This window comes from Pholcus phalangioides, unplaced genomic scaffold (genome assembly GCF_987345545.1).
Source record: "Pholcus phalangioides strain wild (caught in Gottingen) unplaced genomic scaffold, Ppha-v1.0 ptg000001l_1, whole genome shotgun sequence".
NCBI classification, from domain to species: Eukaryota; Metazoa; Arthropoda; class Arachnida; order Araneae; family Pholcidae; genus Pholcus; species Pholcus phalangioides.
The window spans coordinates 26,171,688-26,185,341 of NW_028301594.1; the positions used below are offsets into that span (position 1 = coordinate 26,171,688).

General features: G+C 32.6%; 1 protein-coding gene across 1 annotated transcript in view; it reads right to left on the minus strand.

Annotated features, from left to right (window-relative positions):
- Nucleotides 1-320: 320 nt before the first annotated feature.
- LOC149090207 (E3 ubiquitin-protein ligase SMURF2-like) overlaps nucleotides 321-13,654 on the minus strand; it is a 68,626-nt gene continuing 55,292 nt past the window's right edge. Inside the window, exons 9-17 of the mRNA XM_089232748.1 lie at nucleotides 11,838-12,162; nucleotides 11,553-11,656; nucleotides 10,782-10,896; nucleotides 10,097-10,275; nucleotides 9,489-9,626; nucleotides 9,193-9,313; nucleotides 7,665-7,866; nucleotides 6,240-6,324; nucleotides 321-3,849 (exon numbers count right to left, since the gene is read on the minus strand). Coding sequence (XP_089088874.1) covers nucleotides 3,750-3,849; nucleotides 6,240-6,324; nucleotides 7,665-7,866; nucleotides 9,193-9,313; nucleotides 9,489-9,626; nucleotides 10,097-10,275; nucleotides 10,782-10,896; nucleotides 11,553-11,656; nucleotides 11,838-12,162 — 1,369 coding nt within the window. The 3' untranslated portion in view covers nucleotides 321-3,749. The remainder of the gene's footprint in view (nucleotides 3,850-6,239; nucleotides 6,325-7,664; nucleotides 7,867-9,192; nucleotides 9,314-9,488; nucleotides 9,627-10,096; nucleotides 10,276-10,781; nucleotides 10,897-11,552; nucleotides 11,657-11,837; nucleotides 12,163-13,654) is intronic.

A 13,654-nucleotide genomic window follows, 5' to 3' on the forward strand; every position in this document is an offset into this window, starting at 1 on the left:
TTTTTTTCTAATTTTTAGTTTTTTGCCAGTCTGTAAAATTATTTCTTGTTTAATAATTTTCGGCTGGTCTGCAAATTATCTCTACTATATTTATTTATGTCCTGCCAAATTGTTCAACTACTTTCACTACTTCACCAAACATCAACTCCAGCCATATCGCTATATTGCAATTTACTGCCATCAATGAGTTGGGTTGGAAATGAAGGCCCCATCCATCAGAAGGTCATCTCAAGGGGAAATATCTTATCTACATTCTTCCCCCGATTCGAACCTGGGACCTGATGGCAACCTTCATAATGATAGACGAGCATCTTACCATCATGCCACTATGGCGCAACTACTTTCACTGGTCCGCAACTGCGGAAATGTTGAAGAACACTGCTTTAAAGCACTGTCTTATTGGCAAGCTATTTTGAAAATTTGGTTTCTTGGAACAAACATGCATATGAAATTAAAAGTAATAGAATATTTTCATAGGAATAGAAAACTAACAGAAATGCTATGAGCTATTGAAAAGGCAAATATTTGCGTAATTAGAATTGGAATGATTAAAATGAGAATAAGACATACTGAAAAGTAACATTTTCAGAAATTCAACGCTTCTCGAATGCGTCTAAAAGGTGATTCATTGTTTCAAATATTTTTTTTATAGGAAGACTAACAAATATTCATCTATTGACTGATTGTTTAGTAGAGGAAGATGTTTGTCATTTTAATATCAAAAATAATTAATCATTTTACACATATTGCTCCGATCATTCCCACGATGAATAAAAACCGCCATCATTCCCATGCACACTAATTGGAATGCAGCACAGTAATAGAGAGTGCGCAGGACTGGGGGGGGGGGGGTGTTGAATCGGTACAAATGATGGTATCAATACCTACAAGCACACATATACAGCTTTGAATATACACACTTAAAGACACAAAGTGTCATTACACGATCTCATTGAGCAAAATGCAGGTATAGAACCAAAAAAAAGGTGCTTGTTTCATAAACTGCAATAGCATATACTTTATAATTTGCATTTTGAATTAACAGTTTTGACTGATTAGAAAATTTATATAAGATGATGATTTCGGTAAATGGAAGCATGAATCATGCATGAGAAGAATATAAAGTAAAAGTCGGAAAAGATGGGCGAAACTTTCAGTGTTGCTAGAACACACCTGAGCAAGTAGTTTTTGCCGCGTAACATCAAAGCTGTAAATCAGGCAGTTAAACATTCGAGGTGGAGCACCTCCTATGTAGCTCCCATTGAAACTCCTGAGGATCACATCACCAAAATTATTGTGTTCATGCACTGTGCTTGGGCATCTTCCAACATGCATGTGATCCTGCTGTCGATTCTATAAAGCATGCACTAGGGTAGGAGGAACGGCTAGTCAAATGTATTGGCCGAAGCATACAAAAAATTTTTTGACCAGGTATGTATTATTCATAAACTACATGCTTGAAATTGAAATATAAAACACTGATTTATTATCAATTGGGCATGTAAATTTTTGGAGATTTGTCCCGAACTGGTGGGTGGCCGCTCTTGAGTAATTCGTATGAATATCTGATTATTAAACTATATTTTGCCATACCTGGAGTCATAACTGCTTCAATGATGCATGGTAGAAATGCTTGTTATGTTCATGGGAAAGTACACTCTACTACCTCTGCTGCTCTGGATTCCCAGAATCTCCAGAGCCCCAAAATTGGCTGCCTCTTGTAGCATGAAAACGGGCCCCACTCTCCCTTAAAGAACAAGGTATAAAAGGGAACCCAAAAAACTCATATTTACCCACAGCCCAAACATAAAGAAAAACAGGCCTTGATTCTACCTCACATTAAACCTTCAACTTCACAAATAGTCAGCCATATAACTCTCCATATGCAGGGAAAACCATCAATAACCAACAGAGGAGCCCATTAAGTCCATCAACTATACACAATGAAAGAAATTTCAATATTAAAGTCTTGCCCATCTTTTCAGACACACCCATTGATGTATAAAGATTTCATTAAATAAAATAATCAAATCTTCAGTGCCTATGAGAAGCAAGCAAAATTTAATGAAAGTTAAGCAGAAAATAAAAGTGTTTGTTCATACCTCAAAAGGAAAACACATTTAAAATTCAATTTTTCCAATCCTCAGTTACATCTCACAAATACCCAATAATTCTATATGCAATACTATTCAATACATACTTTTTTTCATCTATTTTGAGTATTATGCACAATCAAACCTTGCTATACAGTCATTCGAAGGAACTTGATAGAATCTTATAAGAGGGATCACTTTACATGTTGAAGAGCAATAACTTAAATTTAAATCTAGCTGTGAATTTTCACTAAGTGATCTTATAAGCAGAATGACCTAATAATGAGGTTTGACCGTATAAATATGTTGGAAGCCAATTCATTCTAGGACCCGGAAAGCCGAGGGAAAGAAAAAAAAAATGAAATATCTAAAAATAATTTTTTCCCTGTTCTACTTTGCTCAACCTATTTTTGAAAATAGACTATTCTCGATATTTCAACAGCAATATATCTATATTTCTATGTGTACCATTTAGTTTATTTTGATTTATTGTACACTTGTCTGGCAAGTTTTTATGAGTGTTAAACGTCTCAATGAAGGGTGAAATTAAAAAAAACAACTTCAAGGATATGCTACTGCCCTGGCATGATATTCAAGGATACATAGTGAAGAAAATCTAATTCGCAATGTCCTCAATAGTTTTGATGACTTATGTCAAGTTTTTAGAATTTTTCATTTCCAAAAAAAAATTTTTAACGCATATTTGGCAAGAGAAAATGATAAAACAGGCGTTTTCGCTACCAATAGCCAAAATAAAAATAAAAACATGAAAATTACTAGAGTAAAACAAAAAAGTGAAAAATATGCATTATAAAACTACCCAAAATGTCACAAACATGAACTACTATCCCTTCGACATTTCATAAATACTAATAAATATATTTCTGAGCATTTTTTTTTTGGAAAGTAAAGAGGGGGAGAATGTGGGGGGGGGGGAAATGTGCCACACATGCAAATGAAACAAGAACATGCAGGGAAGAAAGAAAAAAGATCAACAGCAGAGGCAGTGTGACGGTATCAATGACAACAGTTACAAACGGGAAAGACCTCAATCTCAAATTGATATTGAGGAAACGGGTATAACATTTGACATTCTGGAACAAGGTAACACTAATTTAACAAAATTTGCTCTCCATACATTATGAACCCATTGAACGCTCTATACATTTATATATTAACATAGTTTCTTTTTTTTTTCTTCCTTGCGTGATAAAGAGAGGCAGAGTCACTTAAGCATCTCGGACTGTATGAACTACCCCAACAAACACAGAGATATGATGGATTCCACCGTGCTGACCATTTCACACTTTTATAACGCAACTCTACAAATAAAAAGTTATAAAAAATATCCCACGTCTCTATGTTTCCAAACAACAAAAATGATGATGAATGTATAACAACCACACAACGATTTTTCTTCTAAAGATAAGCTCCTAATCTGTGATGATGAAACTTTCTCATGCTGAACAGAATTCAGTCAGTACATAGTTTAATAATTTTTGTAATTTTTTTTTGTGTAGAGGTTTATCATTGTTTTTTCATTGCATCGAACTACTTCACCGTTCTTACTCTTATTTCGCTTGAAGTATTTCTGGACAAAGGTAGAAAAAGGAAATGGAAGCTTTTTCATATGAGTTTGTTTCCTCACATTTCTCTTCATTCCACAGCGAATCCACATGTCTCTTCTATGGCTTGGGTTAGTTTTTCATACATTTTCTCATATGATTCATATGGAGGGATGTCAATACGATTGAAGCTAAATTGGAGAGAGAGGAAAAAAAGACATAAATCAAGGTTCAAAACATTTCGCATCTTCTGTAAGACAATAATAAATAAATATACAGTAAAATCACACTTGAACGATATAAATTCCCCCCCCCCCTCCCCCGCAGTGATATATATTTTTTCAAATCTTGTTATGGAATTACCTATACAGGGCGACTCTAAATTCATGGGACAAACTTTAAGAGGTGATATAAAACACCTAAACAAGCAATTTTTAATCATAGAATGTGCAATCGAATCACAATAGTGAAGCGGTAGAGGGTGTTTTTAGAGAGTGGTTCAACAGCACTTCACCAAAAACAATAATATTTTTCCGCAATATCTACTATCAACCATTTGAGGCTGCATATGCACCTTCAGATTGGATTGGGGTTTGTTTTTTATTGGTACAAGAAACATCTATGCTATGCCAAACAATGATCAAGCAGTATAATGACTTATGTCTGTGTTGTTCACATTGCACCATGAGAGAGCCTACTACATTGCACCATGAGAGAGCCTACCACATTACAATATCCTGCACCCTCGAATGGTAAACTGCATTTATTGCAGCAAATCCATCACAAAAATGTGATATTTGCTCTTGGTGAAATGCTGTTGTGCACTCTCTAAAAACCATCCTCTACCACCTTTGGTAATGCGATTCGACCACACAATCTATTACCAAAAATGCTGGTTTAAAAGTCAACCAGGATTTATATAGCATTTATATCACATCTTAAAGTTTGTCCCATGAATTTAGAATCCCCCTGTTGTCTTATGTTAAATGATACAACCATATCCATTACTGTGATAAATCCTTCAATAATGATTAGCAATATTTTTTAATCAATTTTGAAATCACTACAATATAATATTTTTTATTTCTTTAATAACCACATTAAATATATTTTTTAATTCCTTACTAGTTTTTGTACTTCCAAGGGTATCTAATGATATACTGTATTTTGTATGACCTAATCACAGAAGTGTAAATGAAGTTTTTGGTACCTCCACTTTCTGTGTAGTATACAGAAGTATAGTGTGATTAACACCATTACAGAGGCAAGACATATACCCTAATTTTATTGATTGAATTGTGATTTTTGACAAGTAAATACTTTTCCGTGCATTTCTAGTGGCACTAACAACACTTTAGAAGAGATTTCATCAACAGTATAAGTTTGGTGATGCACAATGATGATGATGCCTCTCGCTACAATGTGTGATAATCTCTCTATATCAATTTTTTTTTTGGTCCACAGAATTTTGTTATAACAAGGATTTCACTGTATTTAAATAATGCAATAGCACAGGCTTTCATAGCTAACATCTGAGTAGCTGAAATATTCTGAGCTGTCAGATTGTGTTATCCTTACATCTTTCTCTTATGTTCCACCAGTTGCTATAGCAGAAAAATCTTCAGATATGTCTGTAAGATATCCATGCTGACATAACAGCTGAAGAAACAGAGAAATAAAAGAAGATCCCAACCAAACTTTTCAAAAGTTTCAGCTATAATAAAAAGTTTAAATAGTTTCAGCCATTCAAATTCATTTAAGCGTAAATTAATTGTGTACTAAAAGCTTCAAGATAATAGTAGGCTCATTGTATTATTAAAGTTTCTGAAACTCTTACATAAAGAGATGGAAAGTAAGATTCCTATCGATTATTTTATAACTAATTCATAAATAATAATAAACAAATAAGGTTAAATGGGGCTTTTAATGTGGTTTTACATTACAGCAGAGATCATAGAACATTTTGGGCTGCATTACAAAGAGAAAAGCTGAATTGGGAGAAGAAAAAGCTGTTTTGGGTCACACTCAAATGATAAATCATAGCAGATGAGAGCATTTTGAAGCCAAATTTGCCACTTCAAGTAAAAAAAAAGCAGTCTGTTTTTTCTTTGGTGGAAAAATATACTCAATATCTACTTGAAACAGCATTAGTATATAAAAACAATATTTATTTATGCAAGGATGAAAGTGCTTTTTGGGCTGTTTTTCCCCTTTAAATGACCAATCTCCCTAATTGGGAACATTGATTTTACTAATAAAAAAAAATAAAAAATTATATATATATATATATATATTTGTCTCATGAAAACACTTGATATTTCTTTTTCCTGAACATTTGAGATTCAAAACTTAATTTAGAAAATAAAGAAAAAACCCTGTACTTCAAAGACTTCTTAATCTACATGATCACAAACAATATAATTACATTAAGTAACTCGACAAAAAATTACAAAAATTAATGCAGATACATTCATGTTTCATAATATCAAATACAGAATTCAGTGACCATAGGTACTACCCATGTACTAGATAAACAAGTTATATATGTTTGTATATTGCAGAACAAAAAAAAAGTGCAAACCATGTGTGAGCTTTTGGCAGGTTGTCAGTATTGGCATCAATGAGATGGATGGTGAACAATCTTGGCCCAGCAGCACCTGTTGAACCTTAAAGTGATTGAAAAAATATTTTTTTATCCTGTTAATACAATTAAACCACTACCATTTAGATTCACTGATGCATGCAAAATTAAGCATGTATTAGCAATTACTAGAGTCCGGATTATGTGCATATGCATTTGCATATTTTGGCCTTTCTCATCATAAATGCATAACATCAAAGAATTTTCAGAATAAGTGCGTATTTTTTCAAAATCTCAATTACTTTTTTTTTTTTACAATTTTACAAATAAATATTACTCATAACCTTTTTTTTCCATGAAATCGGGATTTAGTGATTCATTTTCTCTATGCATAGCACGACCAAAATTGAAATATAATTCTGAGGTTAAATTATTTATGCAAGCCCAAGAAATTCAGTAGTTTATAACAGTTTAATGGTTGCTGTGAGCTGCGAAAGATTGTGACTCAACCCTTAGCAAGTTTTGGCTACGATGGGCCATAATTGAAAACCGGGTGCTTTGTTTGCATGCCACATTTTTTGAGTCAAATGTTAATATGAGGTAAACCTATATTATTTTTCATTCATATATTGACCACTTTTGTGTAATGCTATTTCTAGAAATGCCAGTAACAAATTCTTTTGTTATTGATATTTTGTTACTAAGCAGCTACAACTAACTTGAAATTAAAAATACCTAAAAAAAATTGTAGAAGTTATTTGCATAAATATACATACACGAGAATATTTTTTGTGAATTAATAATGCAGTAAGAAATAGAAAATATGCATTTTAAAAACATATTTGCCTTTTTTTTCATGCATGGCTTTTCAATTTTTTTAGCTCACATTTTTTCATTTTTAGCATATATTTTAGAATTTTTAAGTGCACATTTTGGCATTTTCAAGTGCACATTTTCCCATATTAAATGCATATTTTGGCATTTTTCAGTGCATATTTGCATATTTCACCTTCTTTTAGAGCATATAATCTAGGCTCTAGTAATTGCACATACCTTTTTTCTTTTTATGTGTAAGCCTGAAATTGGTGAAAAAAGGTTGGGAACAGTAAAGCCTATCCTTAGTTTAGAGGGCAGAGGAAAACTAGCTAACAAACAAAGAAAAAAGTAATGTCAAATACTAATAATAAAATGAGTTCTGCTCGCCCTGTACAATAATTGGGTTTTCTGAGAACAAACAATACCAAACTCATCTCTTTCTGTTTTCATTTATCTGTGATCTTGTAATATAAAATGGTATATTAAAATGCTGTTTTGTTGATTTAAAGGGAATTTTTTCAGAAGATTTCGAATCTTTTGTTTTGAACACGTTTTATAAAGTACATTAAGTAGAATCATTTACATAAAACCAATCATGCATTCACAAACCTTGGAGAGCTTTGAAACCTTGTAAAGGAACTCTAGAACTACCGGTAACAAACTGAAGCAGCCGAGCTCTTCGTTCCTCACTGTACGAGTCAACTGCTTGCCAAAACCACTTGACAATATTGGTATCTGGTGTACAGTGTTTTAGACGGGTGTTGACTTTCCAATCTTCCAGGTCTATCTTGCCTAATCCGCCAATCACCAGCTGTGAGGAAAAATATCATTCATGATTTACTCAACTTTTCTACACTTATGAACAACACAGTTCAATGCCATTTAGAGCAGTAGTATACCTTTTTACATGTGGTTATACATGATTCCCATTCATTTTGCCATTCTTTCATGCAACTTTATTTTAGAGCAGTGCTCTTTTAACTTTTTACAGCTGCAGATAAGGGAAAGTAGCTGAACAATTTCATGAACCAGCAGAAATGTGAAATAATTTGTGGACAGGCAAAAATAAATGACGAGGAGAAAATATTTGCAAACCAGCAAAAAATAAATAAATGGGAAAAAAATTTCAGGATCCCAAAAAAATAAAATAAAGTGGGAAATAATTTTCGACCAGCCGAAAATAACAGAAAAATAGATTGAAGATATAATTTCCGGACAGACAAAAAATTAATTAATAGAAAAAATTATTTATGGTCTAATAAAAAATTTATAAATGTAGAATAATAATACAAATAATTAGGAAACCGCCAAAAATAAATAAATGAGAGAAAATATTTACAGATAAGCAAAAGATAAGCAGGGAGGAAAAAAGAAATAGAAATAATTTTCAGACTGGCAAAAATAAATAAATGGAAGAAATGATTTACAGACCTACTGACAGCTAAAACAGAAATAAAAACCAAGGTAGAGCTGTTATAATATTCAGTTATATTAAAAATTATGTAGCAGTTATATGAATTGGGTGAAATGTTTTGCAGACAGGGAAGAAAATTCCCACAGACTGGCACTATTTGTGGATCAGTGGTTCTAAAACACTGCTTATGTGATTATCTTCAGCAACATAATTTATGATGAGAATTTTTATTTATTACTATCTTTCTAATTTATGTATCACTGCAATTTTTCAGAATTTCTGTACATTGGATCCATTGATCATTTTTCACATTATAGTCATGTGTAAGGTTTGGCATCATCACCAAGGCTAATGAAAATGGTGCTCACAGTTTAAAACAGAAGTAGAAGCATGCTGTTTAAATGCTTCCATGCCTAGGCCAGGATACAAACCTCGGCCAGAGAATTTTTGAACGTGGATAAAATTTAATGTAATATGAATATGAAATAAATGAACCTCATTTGCATGAAATAAAAAAAAAAAAAATTTTAACCCTGAATTGCTTGTTGTTTTACAATAAAATTGTTTAATTCATTGGTTTGCAACGAAAAGTATAGGTGTGGAACTTTGATAAACATTACAAATAAAAGTAATAAAATAAAATAAAAAAAAATCCATAAACAATTAGACCTAGAAAGAAAAATCTTAATCATTGTAGTGTACTCTCAATACAAATTTTCTTACCTCCAGCTCCTTTTCATCAAATGCTTTCAATAAATGCTGAGGTATCAACTCATTGAAACCTTTCTGCAATGCAAGAAACTGCTGCTCAATTCCTCTCATAAACCTGTAGTTGACATATAGCCTGTAAAATAAATTTAAAAAATAACTCAATTACATATAAATATAAAAATAAATAGCAAGATTGACTGTGAAAATGTAAAAATACAAAATGCATAAAACTGAAAAGATGAAGATATTATAGATATTTGACAATTTTGAAATACAACTTGTTACTGAAAATGTGAAAATATCAATACCTGACGTATTCTTTTTTATTTTCATCTGTCAATGGAATTTCACGTCCATTCGGTTTCAATTCATGGACTTGAATCTGGCCAAATGAGTCGTGCTCCACAGCAAATGATGTATCAATGATTGTTGTAATATTATTTTCTCTGAAAAATAAATAAATCAACATTTAAAAACTTATAAAAATTTCTCTGCTCCATGTTATGTATTAATGTGCATCATTATCAATAATAATCAGTAAAAAAAACATTTTGAACACAGTATTGGAATTAATTTTAGGTGCATAAATGTTAGAAATAAAATTAATGAACATATTTTTAGAGTTATACCAATTATAATTTCAATGTGAAATTAATATGGCATTAAACGTTGAGTAAAGTTTCATCACGTCTTGAATTCGAAAAACCTATTAATCAAATGAGAAGAATAATCATTTTTATGCTAATAAGTGGATATAATTAGGATACAAGTTATGATAAATAATCTTATCCATAAGACTATGGATTTTATGTACAATAAAGTATAAATACATTTTTAAGCAATAAAATGATGAAACATGAATCATCAATAAAAAATTCAATATGCAATTTAAATAAAGAAACTCTGGATAACTTACAGTATCCATTTCAGACTTCTCTGAAGCTCAGGATCAACCCCTTCTATATCATCCAGAGTGATAGGTTTGTTCAACAACATTTTGTAGAATGGCAGCGTGAAGCCACCATCTATGTAATGACCATGGAAAACTGCTAGTCCTATTACCCTTCCAACAAAGTGGAAATATGAAAGGTGTTCCTGATATACATAAAAAAAAAGAATTAGAAAATCAAGTTCTGTTAATGTAATTAGAAAAACAAACTCTTGCACATAAAATGAAGCAGCACATAACATGAAATGCAAAATTCAGAAATTTTCCTAAAAAGAACAAATTCAAAAAGACATACACTGGGCACCTACAATGCAACTGTATAAGCTCACATTTCACAACATAACCTTTCAGTCTGAAAACCCTTTTGAAACTATAAAAAAATGTTCTTATAATTTTTTTAATTTAATTTTTCATTTTTTTTTCTTATACAATGCTGGTATCCCTTCCTTCTTACTCCTATCCTGAATGTGAAAAATACAACCACTGAAACTTAATTTCCTGTGTTAATTAATATTGTATCAAGGTAAAAGTTAGTTTCTACTTCCCCTCCAAGTTCTCAAAGTAATCTAATCACCACAAGCACACAAAGTAATTTGATCAAAAGAAAAACTCTTGGTATAATCTGATCATAATTATTACTATAAAAACTTACAGGATTCACAGATGAATCATGATTGATCTGCAAGGTGTAGATATCATCTCTGGTGTATTGAAATAAGCCATAATATGGATTGAGCATTTCATGGGACAACAAGTAAAGCCACTCCCTATTGGAATCAAAAGAAATGAGAGAAAATAGGATAAATAAATTCACACAAAATATACAAAATCAATGGACAAATAAAGCAGAAAAAGAAAAGCAGTGAAAATCGATACAAATTTAACACTACAGTGAAACCTCTATATAAGGATACTCTGCAGACCATGAAAAAATATCGTTGTAGAGGGGTTATTGTTATACTGAGAAGCAGCATTATTAGCAGGCGTAGCCAAATTTATGTTATTGTTGACATTTCCTCTGAATTGGCACTGTAAATACTACAATAAAATGTATTTATATGAATATTTATTCACAGCAAAATATTAAAATTGACTAGTTGATGGTAAAATTCAGTTAATTGTTGCACCCTGTCAAATAGTTCACTGCAAAACACTGTGCATACTATACAGCAAGTAGCTCCACTACAACTTCATCAACACTTCCTGAGGGGTAGAATACCTTCAAAAAGCATTGTTAAAAGAGGAGTTAAAGGATAATGTTATATAGAGAAGAGTTTAACATTAGACTAAAGGCAATTCCAAATAAGATTTGAAAAAATATTGTTGCAGAGGGGTTTACACAGTTATAGCAAGTACCATTGTAGTTAGGTTTCACTATATATTCATTAGATATAATTACTTATAACATAATATTTTATCTCACCTTGCGACTCCTCCATAGTCAAGGCCCTCTTCACCTCGGAACTTGACCATCAATCTTTTTCTTAAATCTTTTGGCCTCATTTTCATTATAGACCTATATGACTCCTGAAATCCAGAGGAAAAAAATAAATTGATAAATTGCTTTTTGATTAAAACACTAAGAAACCAAATGATTACTAGATTTAGAAATGGGGGGAAAAAAGTATACAATTTTTCATTCAGAAAATGTCCAGCTAAAGAGAAAAATTAGTCAATAATATTGCCCAGAGTTAAAAGTCTCCCTCACCTCAAATATGTCTTCTCGTGAAACCTCGAGCCGACAGTGTCCTGATTGTGGCTGAAGGGCATGTAGTTCCTGTCTAAGAGAAGAGAGCTTTTGAACAAGATCCCTGCGATGTTTGGTAACAGGTAAGTCAGAGTTATCAATTGGCAACAGATTAGTTTTTGAAGGTGGTGGGGGAGGAGGTGGATGTTGTGGCTCCGAGAGAACATTGTTACTGCTGGAGGTGATGGCACTATAGTTATTGTTGCTAGAGCTTATTTGGCCTTGAGGAATGTTGCTGCTTTGAATGTTGTTGCTGTTATCTTCTGTTCCGTTCTTTCTCCTTGAGCTGAAAACAATTAAAATATGCCAAATTGAGCATGAGCATTATAGTAGTTACCACAATTTTAAAATGTGTGGCATGGTTCTCATATCCAGCAACAGCCCCCCGCCCTTCCCCACACACAGTCAGATTCTTCATAGGCCTCTCAATAGCGAATTTTTAATGTGAAAAAAAAACCAGAATAACAATCATTCCAGCAACCCCCCCCCCCTCATGGGGTCCATGATATGCAGTTTTCATTATACCTTGAGTAATAACGGGGAAAAAAAGTTGGCATGCGCAGCATGAGCTAGTACCTTAAAATGGGATAATAATGTGCCACTTTGAGATTTTTTTCACTAAAAATTTTTTCTTTAAAAATTATCAAATCAGATCAAAATGTTTAGGCAATGTTACAACACTCCTTAGCTTTCAATTCAAGGCTAAAGAAAAATTTTAACACATAAGGGACAGGGAATTATTTTTCTTTTGACAGATATTTCCACCAAAGGTGAGGTAACAATGTGTGTCACCTAGTTTTTTTAAACCAATACACGCTCTGGCTCACATTTTTACCTCATCAAATAGAACATGTTTTGTCTGCAGAGAACAGTCAATCAAATTGCTGAAAATAAATGGAAGAAGAAACAATAGACATTTTCTTTTTAACACTTTCTTTATTAAACCCTTTAAACTCTAAAAAGGACTTTGGTGGTTATCACAAAGAAAATATGGAGGATGCACTATAAATTCATTTCTTCAAAGGCACCATGAATTTTCCCTCATTTCCGAATTTCACTAGGGGGAGCGATTGTATTCTTCATTTGCGTCTTTCTGCACCAGAGTTCTTTAGGGTTGGGCCAAACCCAAAACAAAAACTCATGACCGAGACATAAACCTCTCCATAGTCATCAAAATCTATCACCATTTCACCTGGGTAAAGTTGACCCTGGTATTCCACCAGGAAAAAAATCTTGCACAATCACAGAAATTGTGCTCCACTGTACAGAAACCATCCCAAGATGGTCTCTCTGGGCGGTCAGCGGTCATGTCTGTCTGTACAGAACACATAAAAAAAATAAATAAAAAATTTAAAATAAAATATAATTCGTTCAGAACTTCTAGAAGAGATAGCTTATTGGCATAATCATCTTGGAGAGTGTGTTAAAGACATAATATACTTATTTGTCCCCCAAGATTATGTGGGCTTGATCACAGAGAAGGTTTGCATAGGTTTCACACACTTTTTTAACAATAGATAGTTTAAATTCAAAAATTTGGTAGATGTAAACAAAACTTTCTGCAACTTTCGCTTCACATTCTGTGGCATCCTTCTGCACGAGCACTACTCTGTGAGCACTCAACACACTAGTTCTACATCCTGGCCTGCAGGAGGTTCTAAAAGCTTACAAAGTTGAAGTGGCACATTAATACCCCATCTTACGGTATGTTCTTGGCTGACAAAACAGCATGAAGCAAAGTTTCAACACTGAAAAATTTGTTAATTTCGATGGGTTAG